Source organism: Triturus cristatus, chromosome 7, assembly GCF_964204655.1.
Source record: "Triturus cristatus chromosome 7, aTriCri1.1, whole genome shotgun sequence".
In the NCBI taxonomy this organism is placed as follows: Eukaryota; Metazoa; Chordata; class Amphibia; order Caudata; family Salamandridae; genus Triturus; species Triturus cristatus.
In genome coordinates this window covers 261342538-261361007 of record NC_140590.1, presented here as the reverse complement: position 1 = coordinate 261361007, position 18470 = coordinate 261342538, and the positions used below count along the sequence as shown (strand labels likewise).

At 45.2% G+C, this 18470-nt stretch overlaps 1 protein-coding gene across 1 annotated transcript in view; it reads right to left on the bottom strand.

Annotated features, from left to right (window-relative positions):
- Positions 1-18436, bottom strand: part of LOC146809359 (uncharacterized) — a 133803-nt gene extending 115367 nt beyond the window's left edge. Inside the window, exon 1 of the mRNA XM_085616158.1 lies at positions 18216-18436. Within this exon, the coding sequence (XP_085472284.1) occupies positions 18216-18332 (117 nt within the window). The 5' untranslated portion in view covers positions 18333-18436. The remainder of the gene's footprint in view (positions 1-18215) is intronic.
- Positions 18437-18470: the final 34 nt, after the last annotated feature.

The window sequence follows — 18470 nt, the reverse complement described above, 5'->3', positions numbered from 1 at the left end:
TTGTAACTCGCGCACCAGCCTTTTTAAATCGCAATACGGCGGGTGTTCAACTCCCAAAGGTTCAAAAACCAACTTCTGCTTTTCTCACAGTTCATTAACACAAATTCCCCAGCACATGTTGCAGATGCCAAATCAATCGAAATGTCAGCCGGGGTCAACTCAGTGCCTCATCAAATACAAACGTTACACAGGCATTTTTAACAGGAAAGTCAGACCTGTATAGTGCCGATTTCTCTCAGAACACGTCGCTCCCATCACTCTGGAGCGTCACGGCTCACATAGTCAGTATTCACCTCAGCAGCTTATCTCCACAGGTTTAAAAGAAATAATAGTCTCTGTTTTTTTCCAATTGTCACAGATCACAGGGTTGCCGGTTTTCCCCAGCATACATCGCTGGTGCCAATTCCCAAACACTCGTTACTACTGCCAATCTCAGAAAGGACAGCAGGACCTGAGAAACATTACCAAGGCATTCACAGCCATCCTCGCTCAACATGTAGGTTCTGTTTCATTCGAAGAGAACTAGAGATTCAACAGAAACTGGCACTTACATATTAGGGCGACCGATGGAGTGGTCACTGGTGGGGCTCTTGAGTGCCAGCTTCCTCAAAATATGCAATTTCACTTGAAGTTCCTTTACTTGAAATTTCTCTTGAAGTTCCTTTTCTCTTGAAAACCATAATCCATTGAAGTAGCACACACGTAGATTCTTTCCAATCGTCGCCAGTGTAATAATGAAAGATGGCTCGTAGACAGGCCGCTTAGAACAGGTTGTAGGTTTATTTAATAAGTAACAAAGTCAATATAAAGTTCATAAGTAAAGCCTCAGATCTCCTGTAGAGCCCCACCAGGAGCAGCCTCCCTGCTGCTCAGCCCATCTCTACCAACTGCCAAATCCTCCAGTCCCACACACTCAACATTCCAAGTGACATCACTCATGGCTGAGCAGCAAGGGACAGAATATTAATAAGGAAGATGCACCACAACAGCAATAGGTTATAACACATCTCCCTTCCTTACGAAAACTAAGCATAAAGATATAAATGCATCAAATCAAGATATCACAAATACCATCGGTTACATAAACAGGAATCAATAAGAAAATACATTATGCAAGTAAATATAAATCAAATCAGAAAATACTTGCAAGAAAATAACTATAGCAAAAGAATAATGAACCCCATCCTCTTCCCTAGGGAAACTAACTAGATGGGTACACACCACCAACAAATTAACAGTAATGGGGTAAACGCACCACCCCAAAGGGGAAAACACCTCCCTTAGAATCCAAAACAGCGTAATAGGGGAATCACACCTCCCTATAGGGGAATACACCTCCCTTAAACACACAGAAAATTGTAACAGGGGAACTCACCTCCCTATGAAACTTAGAACACCACAAGAGGAGAAAACACCTCCCAAAGACTCTGTAATAGGGATAAACCTCCCTATGATACTTCATAACACAAATTACAGTAATAGGGGAACAACGTCACCCTATAGGGGAAAACACCTCCCAAAGACTCTGTAATAGGGATAAACCTCCCTATGATACTCCATAACGCAAATCACAGTAATAGGGGAACAACGTCACCCTATAGGGGAAAACACCTCCCAAAGACACACCAAACAACTCTCTAAAGGAGAACACACTTCCCTATGAAACAGAACCAATACTCAACTCCAAAATATCAAATAACATGTCTGGAGATAACATCACTGGTATTCGATATTAGTACCCGAGAATCCACCTGTTAAGAAGTAAAATTCAATAAAGCTTTATTACTAAATCACACAAAATTAATCCATTTTAGCTTGCTGGGTTGTGCAGAGTGTACGTTTGAATTCCAAATTCACAAAATGCGGCCAGGTAAAGTAACATCCGTTGGAGAGGAACACTTATCAGAAAGTAACGTGAATTAATTCCCAAATGCCACAGGGTGAATAATATTAGAACAAAAGTACCGGTAGGCTTCCAACGTTGCAGGAGTCCGCAGTGCAGTGTAAACAGTGGAATTAAATCTTGCTGCTCCGAAACTTTATTATACTTGACAACCTCCCCCAACAAAAACGTGGTTGGCAAAACGTGTATACCACAAAATTATGAATAGTAGAGATTGTCAGTTTCCAAAACATGGCGGCACGCAAATGACGCTGGGCTGGATGGCTCACGGCGCGTCCGTGCATGTAGGCGTCCAGAAGCAGGCACACACCGCGTCAGAGGGAGATATCGTAGGACAATCAAATTCAGGTAAGGGTGCGCGCGCTGTTTGTAACTCGCGCACCAGCCTTTTTAAATCGCAATACGGCGGGTGTTCAACTCCCAAAGGTTCAAAAACCAACTTCTGCTTTTCTCACAGTTCATTAACACAAATTCCCCAGCACATGTTGCAGATGCCAAATCAATCGAAATGTCAGCCGGGGTCAACTCAGTGCCTCATCAAATACAAACGTTACACAGGCATTTTTAACAGGAAAGTCAGACCTGTATAGTGCCGATTTCTCTCAGAACACGTCGCTCCCATCACTCTGGAGCGTCACGGCTCACATAGTCAGTATTCACCTCAGCAGCTTATCTCCACAGGTTTAAAAGAAATAATAGTCTCTGTTTTTTTCCAATTGTCACAGATCACAGGGTTGCCGGTTTTCCCCAGCATACATCGCTGGTGCCAATTCCCAAACACTCGTTACTACTGCCAATCTCAGAAAGGACAGCAGGACCTGAGAAACATTACCAAGGCATTCACAGCCATCCTCGCTCAACATGTAGGTTCTGTTTCATTCGAAGAGAACTAGAGATTCAACAGAAACTGGCACTTACATATTAGGGCGACCGATGGAGTGGTCACTGGTGGGGCTCTTGAGTGCCAGCTTCCTCAAAATATGCAATTTCACTTGAAGTTCCTTTACTTGAAATTTCTCTTGAAGTTCCTTTTCTCTTGAAAACCATAATCCATTGAAGTAGCACACACGTAGATTCTTTCCAATCGTCGCCAGTGTAATAATGAAAGATGGCTCGTAGACAGGCCGCTTAGAACAGGTTGTAGGTTTATTTAATAAGTAACAAAGTCAATATAAAGTTCATAAGTAAAGCCTCAGATCTCCTGTAGAGCCCCACCAGGAGCAGCCTCCCTGCTGCTCAGCCCATCTCTACCAACTGCCAAATCCTCCAGTCCCACACACTCAACATTCCAAGTGACATCACTCATGGCTGAGCAGCAAGGGACAGAATATTAATAAGGAAGATGCACCACAACAGCAATAGGTTATAACACATCTCCCTTCCTTACGAAAACTAAGCATAAAGATATAAATGCATCAAATCAAGATATCACAAATACCATCGGTTACATAAACAGGAATCAATAAGAAAATACATTATGCAAGTAAATATAAATCAAATCAGAAAATACTTGCAAGAAAATAACTATAGCAAAAGAATAATGAACCCCATCCTCTTCCCTAGGGAAACTAACTAGATGGGTACACACCACCAACAAATTAACAGTAATGGGGTAAACGCACCACCCCAAAGGGGAAAACACCTCCCTTAGAATCCAAAACAGCGTAATAGGGGAATCACACCTCCCTATAGGGGAATACACCTCCCTTAAACACACAGAAAATTGTAACAGGGGAACTCACCTCCCTATGAAACTTAGAACACCACAAGAGGAGAAAACACCTCCCAAAGACTCTGTAATAGGGATAAACCTCCCTATGATACTTCATAACACAAATTACAGTAATAGGGGAACAACGTCACCCTATAGGGGAAAACACCTCCCAAAGACTCTGTAATAGGGATAAACCTCCCTATGATACTCCATAACGCAAATCACAGTAATAGGGGAACAACGTCACCCTATAGGGGAAAACACCTCCCAAAGACACACCAAACAACTCTCTAAAGGAGAACACACTTCCCTATGAAACAGAACCAATACTCAACTCCAAAATATCAAATAACATGTCTGGAGATAACATCACTGGTACTCGATATTAGTACCCGAGAATCCACCTGTTAAGAAGTAAAATTCAATAAAGCTTTATTACTAAATCACACAAAATTAATCCATTTTAGCTTGCTGGGTTGTGCAGAGTGTACGTTTGAATTCCAAATTCACAAAATGCGGCCAGGTAAAGTAACATCCGTTGGAGAGGAACACTTATCAGAAAGTAACGTGAATTAATTCCCAGATGCCACAGGGTGAATAATATTAGAACAAAAGTACCGGTAGGCTTCCAACGTTGCAGGAGTCCGCAGTGCAGTGTAAACAGTGGAATTAAATCTTGCTGCTCCGAAACTTTATTATACTTGACAACCTCCCCCAACAAAAACGTGGTTGGCAAAACGTGTATACCACAAAATTATGAATAGTAGAGATTGTCAGTTTCCAAAACATGGCGGCACGCAAATGACGCTGGGCTGGATGGCTCACGGCGCGTCCGTGCATGTAGGCGTCCAGAAGCAGGCACACACCGCGTCAGAGGGAGATATCGTAGGACAATCAAATTCAGGTAAGGGTGCGCGCGCTGTTTGTAACTCGCGCACCAGCCTTTTTAAATCGCAATACGGCGGGTGTTCAACTCCCAAAGGTTCAAAAACCAACTTCTGCTTTTCTCACAGTTCATTAACACAAATTCCCCAGCACATGTTGCAGATGCCAAATCAATCGAAATGTCAGCCGGGGTCAACTCAGTGCCTCATCAAATACAAACGTTACACAGGCATTTTTAACAGGAAAGTCAGACCTGTATAGTGCCGATTTCTCTCAGAACACGTCGCTCCCATCACTCTGGAGCGTCACGGCTCACATAGTCAGTATTCACCTCAGCAGCTTATCTCCACAGGTTTAAAAGAAATAATAGTCTCTGTTTTTTTCCAATTGTCACAGATCACAGGGTTGCCGGTTTTCCCCAGCATACATCGCTGGTGCCAATTCCCAAACACTCGTTACTACTGCCAATCTCAGAAAGGACAGCAGGACCTGAGAAACATTACCAAGGCATTCACAGCCATCCTCGCTCAACATGTAGGTTCTGTTTCATTCGAAGAGAACTAGAGATTCAACAGAAACTGGCACTTACATATTAGGGCGACCGATGGAGTGGTCACTGGTGGGGCTCTTGAGTGCCAGCTTCCTCAAAATATGCAATTTCACTTGAAGTTCCTTTACTTGAAATTTCTCTTGAAGTTCCTTTTCTCTTGAAAACCATAATCCATTGAAGTAGCACACACGTAGATTCTTTCCAATCGTCGCCAGTGTAATAATGAAAGATGGCTCGTAGACAGGCCGCTTAGAACAGGTTGTAGGTTTATTTAATAAGTAACAAAGTCAATATAAAGTTCATAAGTAAAGCCTCAGATCTCCTGTAGAGCCCCACCAGGAGCAGCCTCCCTGCTGCTCAGCCCATCTCTACCAACTGCCAAATCCTCCAGTCCCACACACTCAACATTCCAAGTGACATCACTCATGGCTGAGCAGCAAGGGACAGAATATTAATAAGGAAGATGCACCACAACAGCAATAGGTTATAACACATCTCCCTTCCTTACGAAAACTAAGCATAAAGATATAAATGCATCAAATCAAGATATCACAAATACCATCGGTTACATAAACAGGAATCAATAAGAAAATACATTATGCAAGTAAATATAAATCAAATCAGAAAATACTTGCAAGAAAATAACTATAGCAAAAGAATAATGAACCCCATCCTCTTCCCTAGGGAAACTAACTAGATGGGTACACACCACCAACAAATTAACAGTAATGGGGTAAACGCACCACCCCAAAGGGGAAAACACCTCCCTTAGAATCCAAAACAGCGTAATAGGGGAATCACACCTCCCTATAGGGGAATACACCTCCCTTAAACACACAGAAAATTGTAACAGGGGAACTCACCTCCCTATGAAACTTAGAACACCACAAGAGGAGAAAACACCTCCCAAAGACTCTGTAATAGGGATAAACCTCCCTATGATACTTCATAACACAAATTACAGTAATAGGGGAACAACGTCACCCTATAGGGGAAAACACCTCCCAAAGACTCTGTAATAGGGATAAACCTCCCTATGATACTCCATAACGCAAATCACAGTAATAGGGGAACAACGTCACCCTATAGGGGAAAACACCTCCCAAAGACACACCAAACAACTCTCTAAAGGAGAACACACTTCCCTATGAAACAGAACCAATACTCAACTCCAAAATATCAAATAACATGTCTGGAGATAACATCACTGGTACTCGATATTAGTACCCGAGAATCCACCTGTTAAGAAGTAAAATTCAATAAAGCTTTATTACTAAATCACACAAAATTAATCCATTTTAGCTTGCTGGGTTGTGCAGAGTGTACGTTTGAATTCCAAATTCACAAAATGCGGCCAGGTAAAGTAACATCCGTTGGAGAGGAACACTTATCAGAAAGTAACGTGAATTAATTCCCAGATGCCACAGGGTGAATAATATTAGAACAAAAGTACCGGTAGGCTTCCAACGTTGCAGGAGTCCGCAGTGCAGTGTAAACAGTGGAATTAAATCTTGCTGCTCCGAAACTTTATTATACTTGACAACCTCCCCCAACAAAAACGTGGTTGGCAAAACGTGTATACCACAAAATTATGAATAGTAGAGATTGTCAGTTTCCAAAACATGGCGGCACGCAAATGACGCTGGGCTGGATGGCTCACGGCGCGTCCGTGCATGTAGGCGTCCAGAAGCAGGCACACACCGCGTCAGAGGGAGATATCGTAGGACAATCAAATTCAGGTAAGGGTGCGCGCGCTGTTTGTAACTCGCGCACCAGCCTTTTTAAATCGCAATACGGCGGGTGTTCAACTCCCAAAGGTTCAAAAACCAACTTCTGCTTTTCTCACAGTTCATTAACACAAATTCCCCAGCACATGTTGCAGATGCCAAATCAATCGAAATGTCAGCCGGGGTCAACTCAGTGCCTCATCAAATACAAACGTTACACAGGCATTTTTAACAGGAAAGTCAGACCTGTATAGTGCCGATTTCTCTCAGAACACGTCGCTCCCATCACTCTGGAGCGTCACGGCTCACATAGTCAGTATTCACCTCAGCAGCTTATCTCCACAGGTTTAAAAGAAATAATAGTCTCTGTTTTTTTCCAATTGTCACAGATCACAGGGTTGCCGGTTTTCCCCAGCATACATCGCTGGTGCCAATTCCCAAACACTCGTTACTACTGCCAATCTCAGAAAGGACAGCAGGACCTGAGAAACATTACCAAGGCATTCACAGCCATCCTCGCTCAACATGTAGGTTCTGTTTCATTCGAAGAGAACTAGAGATTCAACAGAAACTGGCACTTACATATTAGGGCGACCGATGGAGTGGTCACTGGTGGGGCTCTTGAGTGCCAGCTTCCTCAAAATATGCAATTTCACTTGAAGTTCCTTTACTTGAAATTTCTCTTGAAGTTCCTTTTCTCTTGAAAACCATAATCCATTGAAGTAGCACACACGTAGATTCTTTCCAATCGTCGCCAGTGTAATAATGAAAGATGGCTCGTAGACAGGCCGCTTAGAACAGGTTGTAGGTTTATTTAATAAGTAACAAAGTCAATATAAAGTTCATAAGTAAAGCCTCAGATCTCCTGTAGAGCCCCACCAGGAGCAGCCTCCCTGCTGCTCAGCCCATCTCTACCAACTGCCAACTCCTCCAGTCCCTCACACCCAACATTCTAAGTGACATCACTCATGGCTGAGCATCAAGGGACAGAATATTAATAAGGAAGATGCACCACAACAGCAATAGGTTATAACACCTTGGTACTAAGAACTAGTTTGTCAGGAAAAAATGTGGTGAAAGGATGATGAACAGACAACGTTTGCAGGGGGCTAACATGCTGAGCCAAGGCAATGATGATCAAGTACACAGGCTTTAAAGTAAGTAGTTGTAAAGGATAACTGTGCACATGTTCAAAGGGTGAATTCATCAAAAGCAGCAAGTTAAGGTACACTGAGGCATAACAAAGGGAGATGGTGGAAACGAATGGGACAGCCCCCATAGAAAACCTATAACTATAGAAGACTTAAACAAGGATACCTTGGGACACATTTACAAGGAGTTAATGCCACCAGAACGTCACTTTTTTCGACATTCTGGTGGCGTTAAGTCTTTCGCCTTATTTACAACTTAACGTGGCTTAATGCCGCCTTACAAATAATTACCCTATTCCCGCAGCACTTAGCATGAAATGGGCGTGCAATGGGTGTTGCAGTGGGCTTTCCGCAGCAACACCCTTTGCTTTTTGACCGTACCAATACAAGGTATGGAGCTGTGTCAAAAATACTGCCAGGGAATACATGGTCCAAAGGAGGAGATACGAGGAGAAACGTTTCATTTCTGCTCCTAATTTACTCTTTCCATGTGTGTTGCATTCTGAAGCACACATAGAAACAGCAAACAGGCTGTACATATTGTTTATGTACAGGAAGGTGTCCCTTCCAGCACATAAACAATCACCCCTGCAGTGCTGGCACCCTTGCAACATGGCGCAAGGGTTCCTGCGCTGGTGCTAGGCAGCTTCTTTAGCACCAGCGCTAGGGGAAATGCAGGCATGCGCCGCATTCTTGCAAATACGGCGCAACCCTGCACTTTGGAACTGACAGAGCACGGCGTTACCAATTTTGCCATAACCCTGCGCTCTGTCAGTTTCTAGCAAATATGCCCCTTTGTGTTATAAACAAGGAAAACCCGAAAGGCCTGACAAATAGCCCTTAACTGTGCCCATAACCTAGCCTTGCCTGTCGAAGGAAAGCCCAAAGTACAACAAATCCAGAAATCATGCATCCTTGCCACTCTGGAAGTATAATAATTTGGACTGAAAATATTACTAACAGACAGAGACTCCGAATCCATGTCAAAGGGAGTGGGAAAAAAGGAACCAACATCAGTGCACCCAAGTGGCCCCTTATATGATTCCGTGATGTCATAAACGGGGGTGGATCCTGCAGCCAAGATGAACCTATCATGCCACTTAGCACAGGAGAGCTATTACAACTTTTAAGATCCAGTCTGGGCCTGGAGGAGATTCGGGAGGAGAGCAATCTCCAGGTAGAAGTATCCATTAGAAATATAATTACAACTTATTAGGATTTGAGGTAACCTGAATAAACAGCACCAACACAGCTTGGAAGAAGGTTCATTATTACAGAAAAAATGTATGCAACGCGAACAGTTACACCACGCATAGCACATCTTTAATTTTTGTACTCTGTTGTATGCAGCCCATGTAAAAGTAGCCTATCAGCAAGCCTCGTTTTCATGCAGAAGTAGCTGATAAAGCCTACGTAATACGGACCAAAACTCTTCTCTTCATCAGTCCAGTCCACCTCCACCCTGTAGAATTGGCCAAATGAACCCTAGTCAACTGATTTCTCAGTTTAGGGATCACTAATAAACGCTTTGTTCATATTCTACCATAACCTGCAGAGTCCAGAGTTATTTTTCCTCCCCATTAAATCTATCCTAGGACCAAGAGGTGTCCCTAATCCAGACAGTCTTATATATTTTTTAAAATGAGATGAGGGCACCACAAGCACATACCTCTGCCCAGAAGGCATGCCTCTGCTGTCACCTAGCAGCAATGCCTAGCTTGTAAAAGAATGAGTGCTAGGGCCCAAAGTTCTGCTAATAAGCCCGCAGTTGGTGCTATTAAATGTCGGCGTGCTGCATACCAAGGCTACATTGTCTTGAATCCACCTCAGGTCTCTTTAATCCACTACTACACACTCCCTGCCCCGTTACCTCACTCTTGTAGGTCTCTTTGTGAAGTTGTATCCATCTTTTTCTTCTGCCTTCTTTCCCATTTGCCTCTTTTTCCTTCTCTTGCTCTCGGTAAATGTCTGATGAGGAAAAGTAAGTTCCGGTACTGAAAAATGAGTGGCAGTGGGTCCCACCATCAACCACTGGCTCAAATTAACCACTGAGTGTAGCGACACAGCTCACAGCGTTAGTGAATAAAAATTGAACATCCTCAGGACACTGTAGGTGAAATGATCTGTCAATCAGATAAATGTTATAGTCAGTGTATTTAAAGTAGAGGGTTCCACTGAAGTGTGGTCCATGGTCTTTGGGTAATTTACAATGGAATAAACTGACATTTTAACTTTTTACTTCCAAGGCTTGTTTTGTCATGTTTTTAAAACCTTTACTGTTGAGGTTGCTACCTGCCTTTCACCAATAAAAAAATTATATTTTTTTGCTCTTAAAAAGCAGTCCCTGGCAGTGAAGGGAATTACTATCTGGATTGAGCTTTTTTGTCAGAGTTTTTTCGGTACCACAGTATGACTCTAAAAAGTACTGCAGGACCTACAGACAACCGTGAATGTGTTTCACGAATGAGGTCTGCCGATCACTGCAAATAGTTCGATCCTCCCATCAGTTCAAGTCATAATTCTTGGGCATAGTTCGTGATAATACATGGCATTTTCATGTTCCTGAATGTCAGATTTCACAAGCATTTGCTTCAAGAATCCTTGGAGGACCAATGGTCTCAGGTGTCAAGGAATTGGGAAGAACGAAGCCTGATGAAGGAATCACTTATTTACTTCCTAGTGTGATGCACGATTCGAGGTGACGCAAGAGGAAGAGCGTGTCCCGGGATGCCCCATTTCAGGAAGCTCCTTTGAGCCAGGCTGTTGTAATGGTGCCATGGAGGTATCACTGGAGTGAAGGGGAGCCTACCTGGGCACGCTCTTAGCTCTGGGCAGATGTGCAGGAACAGGAGGCCGTCCATCTAGTAATAAAGCTGTTCCTTCTAGCTGGTCGCCACAGTGGGTGGGACATGCGAGTCAGCTGTGTTGTTCAGGGTACATGATCAAAGGCCTGGGTGTACACAGACATACAGGTTTAGATAATATATACATACCTACCAGTCGATATTTTGACCCTTAATATCTGATCACGAAATCTTTGACCTTGAAATCCCCCCTCGATATTTTGAAATCACACCTGCTCCCAGTATGCGTTGCACTCCCAGAAATGTATTGATACCTGTGTGCTGTTCCTTGTGTCAGCAATGCGTCTACCAGGCCGGTTCAACCTATAGGCTTCAGGGTTATTGCAGAATTCTAGTGTTGTGGCAGTTGTATGATTGTCCCATGCATCAGATGTTGCAGTGATGGTACTAACAGGGGTTGTCTATTGTCGTATTGGATTGGAAGGTGCCTGCTGAGGGCTATGTTGTGTAACCTGAGGCTGCCTGCAGCAAGTCGCTGTGCTCAATGCCTGAGCTGACCCTGACCTCTGCCAAGATGTAGGTATGAGTCTTTATTTGACTGTCGAGGTGGACGTTTGCATCATGCTATATTGAGCCATGTTGTGCTTCCTCTGTTCCCTGTTTGTCAGGTTGTGGCATGGCATTATCAGCTAGGGCTAGGCCTTAGGGGATGATGGCCTGCTGTAACCTTTGTGTGGAAGTGGGGTTAGTGATTGGGGGGGGAGAATGACGCAGAAGCCTAATGCAGGAACCCAAAAGGTGTTTAGAGTGTCCAGTAAAATGTCAGAGACAAATCGGAACTGTCTGGCATCCTGATTACTGTGTCTGTACCACTGATGACCCCATTGACTCGAAGAAAAAAACAGACGTCAATGTTTTTTGGTCGAGCCTAGAGCCAGCGCGCATGCGCTGCTTTGCGAGATTTGTTGTGGTGGAGTAGTGAATAGAAGCCCCACCCACTCTCCGCCCATATTTGCCATTGGCTTGTGTCATTGTCTGTCCTAAATGCTGGCTTCTGATTCAAAAATAGGCTTGTTTGTCCCGCCTTAGAACCACCTCCTCTTCATTTGTCACTTCCCATGGCGACTGGCCCCTCTACTTCTGTTGTTACACGGTACCTGTTATTTAGACTGTGAGCACTATTGTCTTTATTCAGTTTCTCTTACTGCAGGCACGACATGCACTGGTGCCTTCTTTACCCCTCACCCTCCCTCCCGTTGTCGTGCCTTGTTTACCCCGCCCGTTGTCCGTGCCTTCTCCTTTCCCTTGTTGCCCGCCCTCCGGTTGTCCGTGATGTCGTGCATTTGCAATGCACTAGGTCTCGCATTTACGCAAGTTTGAGCTATTTGCATTATAAATGAGAATGCCTTTTATTTATGTTTTGTTTTTTAAAACATAAATGAAACGCATTGTCATTTACAATGCCAATAGCTTAAACTCGTATAATTGCGAGACCTATTGCATTGCAAATGCTTGTTGTGTCTGCTGCGTTGATCAGGGGAACTCTGCTTGGATTACCATATTGGTGATATATCCTAAAGCCTATCAGAGAGACGGCGGTAAGATGAAGATATTGTCTGGGGCGACTGCATAAGATTTCGTTAGGCTGCGACAATAAGGTTTCCTGGAACATAGTGTTCTTAGGTTTCTCGGATCACTTAGGATTCCGCATTATTACCTAGGATTTATTTCTGTATTGTCATGGGAAGTGTTACTTCTGAAGGATCATCACACTCATTCAGGCTAAAACTATTTCCATTTGAAGTGCATTTCTCTATGTCACAAAGGCATTTGCAGTTGTTGCACTGGTCTGTATTCATTTTTTGCACCCAGTTACGCTACATTCCTTGCATGGAAACTACAACTGAGCTACGGACGATTTACAAAAGATCCTCGTCTCATGGGGAGATTTTCTATGATGACATTGGTGAACAATTTTAAATGTTTCAGGGTTTTCTGTGAGATAATACACAGGTCACGTGGTATCAGTAATTTTTCTATGACGTTCAAAAGGTGTCATTTGCAGTCTAACAATATTTCACCGTTTATTTGACACCTTCAACTTGGCATTGATCTTCTGTTAAAGTCCTCTGCTTGCTTATATTTCCCCCAACAATGTTTGCCCACGCCGGTCAGCACATAGGGTTAATGTACCAGCTGCTTGTAACTAACTGCAGGTGGGGATTGTAGAGTGGGAGATCCATATCACAGCGACAGGGGTCTGGTAGGGCAGGACTGAAGTGCAGCTTCTAGTGCTCGCATAGCAGTGTCAGGACTGATATGCTCAGGCTCTGCTTTGTGCAAGTTCAAGTACAAGAATATCAGGGGGTGCAAGTGAGGTACAACTGCAAGGCTGTGCATGAGATTCTGGAATAGCAGGGGTGCTGAAGGTGATGTGTGAGAAGCACTGACAGAGCTGTGAGGTGCAGAACTTAAAATAACATATGTCCTCTAGGGTTGGATTGAGATGCACAAGCAGCTATGAGTAAGTCCATGTACTACTACACTGGGGTGGGCTTCACGATGAAGGTATACTGACAGCTGTCTGCAGGTCTCAGTGATAAATGCAAAAACAACAATTGATGGACAGAATGCAGAACAATGTCATACATTCAACCCAGTACAGAGTTCTGAGCCTAAATCCATCGTGTTTTTGCTCACCATGCCATTCCAGTTTGAACCTAGCCATATGCAAATCAGTTTTGACCCTGTGCCCAATGGGAACAGTCAATCAATCAATCAATCAGGGGTTTCTAAAGCACGCTACTCACCCGTGAGGGTCTCAAGGCGCTGGGAGGGAGAGGGAGTGCAGCTCCGGAACATTAGAAGAGCCAGGTCCTGTGGCTCTTCCTGAAGGTTTGCAGAGTGGGGGAGCGTCTGATGTTGACTGGGAGCTTGTTCCAGATCTTTTCTGTGAGGTAGGAGAAGGCTCTTCCACCCGCTCTCGTTCTGCAGATGCATGGGGTCTCTGCTAGGGTGAGGTCGGCGAAGCAGAGGTTCCTTTTGGGTATGTGGACGGAGACTTTTTCGTTGAGGTATTTTGGTCCAATGTTGCAAGGGATTTGTAGGCATGGGTGAGTAGCTTGAATGTTACTCTGTTCTCGATGGGGAGCCAGTGTAGGTCTCGTAGGTGCTGGGTCATGTGCTCGTGTCGTGGGGGTCTGAGGACGGGTCTGGCTGCGGAGTTCTGGATGGTTTGGAGCTTGTGTGGCAGGGCTTTGTTGATTCCTGCATAAAGGGCGTTGCCGTAGTCCAGTCTGCTGGTTATGAGTGCGTGGGTGACGGTCTTTCTGCATTCGGGGGGGGTCCACTTGAAGGTCTTGCGGAGGATGCGAAGGGAGTTGAAGCAGGTGGAGGGGACGGAGTTGGTTTGGCGGGTCATGGTAAGGGAGAAGTCTAGACTGATGCCGAGTTTCCGGGCATGGTCCGTTGGGGTGGGAGGGTTTCCGAGCGCAGGGGGCCACCAGATGCTGTCCCACGAGGAACTCCGTCTTCTCCGAGTTCAGTTTTAGGCAGCTGTCGCTCATCCATGCTGCAACATCTTTCATTCTTCTTGGAAGCTGTCTGGTGTTTTGGGGGTTCTTGGTGAGAGAAGGGATGAGCTGGGTGTTGTCAGCGTAAGATACTATGCTGAGCCCATGTTGTCTGACGATGGTGGCGAGGGGGCCATGTAGATGTTGAAGAGCGTGGGGCTGAGCAAGGATCCTTGGGGTACTCCACAGTTGATCGCTGTTGGTTCGGAGAGGAAGGGGGAAGAGTCTGATCCTTTGGGTTCTGTCGGAGAGGAAGGAGCAGATCCAGTCGAGGGCAGTTCCTCATATACCGGCATCGTGGAGTCTGGCTGCGAGAGTGCGGTGTGAGATGGTGTTGAATGTGCGGAGAGGTCTAGTAGGATGAGGGCCGCAGTGTGACCCTGGTCGAGTAGCATGTGGATGTAATAGGTGGCGGCGAGGAGGGCAGTCTCGGTGCTGTGGTTGCTGCGAAATCCAGACTGGTTTTCTTCGATGAAGGTGGTCAGCTGGGCATTGATGTACCTCTCGGTGACTTTGGCTGTGAAGGGAAGGAGAGAGATGGGACGGTAGTTTTTCAGGTCGGTCGGGTCGGCCAAGAGTTTCTTGAGGAGGGGCTTGACCTCTGCCCGCTTTCAGTCATCGGGGAAGATGCCGGATTCGAGGGAGGCGTTGATGGAGACAGTCCAGCCCGAACTGGCAGGCCCGGTCCTCCCTGGACTGGAAACAACATCCTAAGACCGATTTCGGGGTTTCACCACTCATCAGCCAGGATAGCTTGACTCCAGTGTTATGGAGAGCATGGGACCCATGTCTGGGCATATCTGCCCCACTTGGGGTGACAAATGCAAAAACAACAATTAATGGACAGAATGCAGAACAATGTCATACATTCACCCCAGTACAGAGATTTGGGCCTAAATCCATCGTTTTTTTTGCTCACCATGCCATTCCAGTTTGAACCCAGCCATATGCAAATCAGTCTTGAACCTGTGCCCAATGGGAACAGTCTAGCCCGAACTGCCAGGCCAGGTCCTCCCTGGACTGAAAACACGCATCATAGGACCGGTTTCGGGGTTTCACCCCCCATCAGCCAAGATAGCTTGACTCCAGTGGCATGGAGAGCACGGGACCCACGTCTGGGCATACCCGTGCCACTCGGGGTGACAAATGCAAAAACAATAATTGATGGACAGAATGCAGACCAATGTCATACATTCACCCCAGTACAGCGATCTGGGCCTAAATCCATTGTTTTTTTGCTCATCATGCCATTCCAGTTTGAACCCAGCCATATGAAAATCAGTCTTGACCCTGTGCCCAATGGGAACAGTCCAGCCCAAACTGCCAGGCCAGGTCCTCCCTAGACTGGAAACAAGCATCCTAGGACCAGTTTCGGGGTTTCACCCCTTATCAGCCAGGATAGTTTAACTCCAGTGATGGCATGACGGGGTTTGTACATAACTGTGATGCATTGCCAGAACTACTGGAACGGCAGAGGTGCTGCAAAGCATGATTATGATGCATAGACAACGCTGGTGGTGGTTTGTGTCGGAATATCTGGGGTTCAGCAGCTTTAAGATGCAATGACAATCCTAATCTCCTACTGTTCTCTTTACATAGATGAGACTACAGCTCTCAGAATACTCAAAGCTCTTCTGGGTGGCAGTTAGAGGCCTTGTGTGATGGCCTGACAGGGTTATGAGCTGGATTTGGGGTGAGATCTTACCATTCCCCTTGTAAGCTGCACAACTGCAGCCTCCTCAGTCTACCAGACAATCTATTGTGACCTACCACACTCCTCTCACATGAACCTAGTTGCCCCACAGCATGGCTGTTACGGACAGGGACCACTTGTCCTGCTTTGCTACAGCTTGCCCTGGCTACTAGACTGCAGGACTACCGATCCCTTCCTCTGTGGACTAATACTTTCCACCCTCCTCATCCTACTGATGTTAGTCTACCCAGCATCTTCTCTCCAGAGCCTGGTGGGTGCGGCCCTTCATCCATCTCAGGCCATCTGAGCTGGTGGATGGCTTACATCTTCACTCTGGGACTGGTGCTTGGTGCCCAGCACTCTTCCTGCATCCTCGCACAATTCCTGTCTGGCCCAGTTGTATCCAAGACCTAATCCCAGACTCCATTCATGTGGATGTCTGAACCAGCCCTTTGATAGTAGTTTTTTCAGACTCTCAGTGAGACCAAGCCAGAGGTGGATGAGACAGAGAACGATGGCGCAGCCACACCTCCAAATGGTAGAAGTCTTGGACAGTCCGCTCTGGCCGTTGATCATGCATGTCAGGCACCCACGCCTCAAGAGCATTATGGTTGAAGTGTGGAAAACCAATGATAGTATGTTCGCTTATTCAATTTGTGCCACATAATAATTCTTCCTGAGGAAAATCTGAATTCATATAGCCTTAAAGCCTGCTGCCGAGGGATATACTGGTTGTTAAAGGCCCTGAACCCACGGCAAGGTCCTGTAACAAGGGGGAGAGACTTTAACAACCGGTGTAGGCCTATTAGAAATGTTACCAACCTAGGGTAGAATGTTTTAAATTAAAAAGGGAGAAAAAGAAAGACAATTATTGGAATATTGGAGAAGAAGGTTTATACCAGCTATAATTGGTCATTAGCCACTGCATTGCCTTCAGTGTAGCTCCCAACATTCCAGTGTTCTAATGTAGCTTGGAAATGACTCTATAACTCTTCCCAGAATGATTCTATCTCTGAAACTATCACAGCTATTTCCACAAACTTGAACTCCCCATCCAAACTGACAAAAGGTTTCAGGGGCCTATTCACAAAGGCTTTTGTCATTTGCATTTGTGCGTAAACTGTATATAAATATTCCCAGAATAGTCAAATTTTATTCCCATTTTAGAAACTATTCAGGGAATATTGAGATATAATTTGCACAAATAGTAAGAACTGCGCTCTCTTTGCACTTTTACTAATAGGGAGTTGGACGTTTTGTGGCTGATCCAGAAAAGCATCTTAGAGTTTAAAATAGAGGGCTATTTTCTGGGAAACATCCTTTTCCACGCAACCATTACAACGCATAATGGTTACATTGTGGTTTTAACAATGCAAGTCATTACGTCCACTTGCACTGGAGGGCGCTCTAGACTAAGGAATAGTGTGAATTACAATTCCAACACCTTCCCTACTGTACGTAGACTGGATTTGGAATAGTAATTCACACTATTCCTAAATCCAGCGCCCTCCAACGCAAGTCGATGTAACGACTTGCGTTGTCAAAACCACTATGCAAAATACCGCTGTGTTGGTATGCGTGGTATCATCATACATTCCTATTTTCTGTACTCATGAATGGGTTTCTGAATCAGCCCTTTCACTTTATAAACAACTGGTAGCACTTCCTCAAGGTCAATTAATCTTGTGCACTTGTTTTAAACAGCATTTCACTATACTTATCTCCATGCGCATGCCATCATGTGATCAGATGTGCATTGATTGTGATGTGTGCCCAGTTGTATGTCTTGTCCCCCTACATGATTTAGCCCCTGCCTTGTTCGCTATCCAGATATAAATATGTGTACTGGGTTTTAGTGGTCTCTGTTAGAGTTACTCAAAACAAGTCACGTGTTTATAACTGAATCCTTGTGTGTTGTGAAAGTCACTTTGTAAATTGCATGGTGGTGTTTTTTGCTTGGAGTGTGAGCTAATTAAATTCCGCATTATAATAAAATGATGCATTACCCCCAGGTCCCTCCGGTCTTCGTCCCCTTCATACTAACAAGTGAGATAATCTATCTCACCAACAGAAAAAAGAAAAGAAGGAATGCTGGTACACCCCTCGCCCCCCTTACTGGGAGTACATAGCCGTACTCTACCCAGTATTCCTCCTGTTCTTTTTTCTGTCTTCCGACAGTATGTAGGGTCAGGACCCTGGAGGCTCCTGGGGCTTACCTGTTGCTGGGCGGCGGGTGTGTGGCTGGTCTTCCTGGACTCCCTCCCTGCCGGGTTTGGAGGGAGTCCTGGTGGCTCCTCAGCGGTTCCTGTTTTTTTCTGGGAGGTGTGCTGCATTGTGCTTTCCTGGTCAGTTGGCCTCCTGCTGAGGGTGTCTTCACTGCGCCTCCTGGCGCTTCCTGGTTCCTTTTTCCACGGAGTGCCGGCGACCCTCAGGTGGCTGGTACACTTCCATCCGGTCTTTGCCTGACTTCC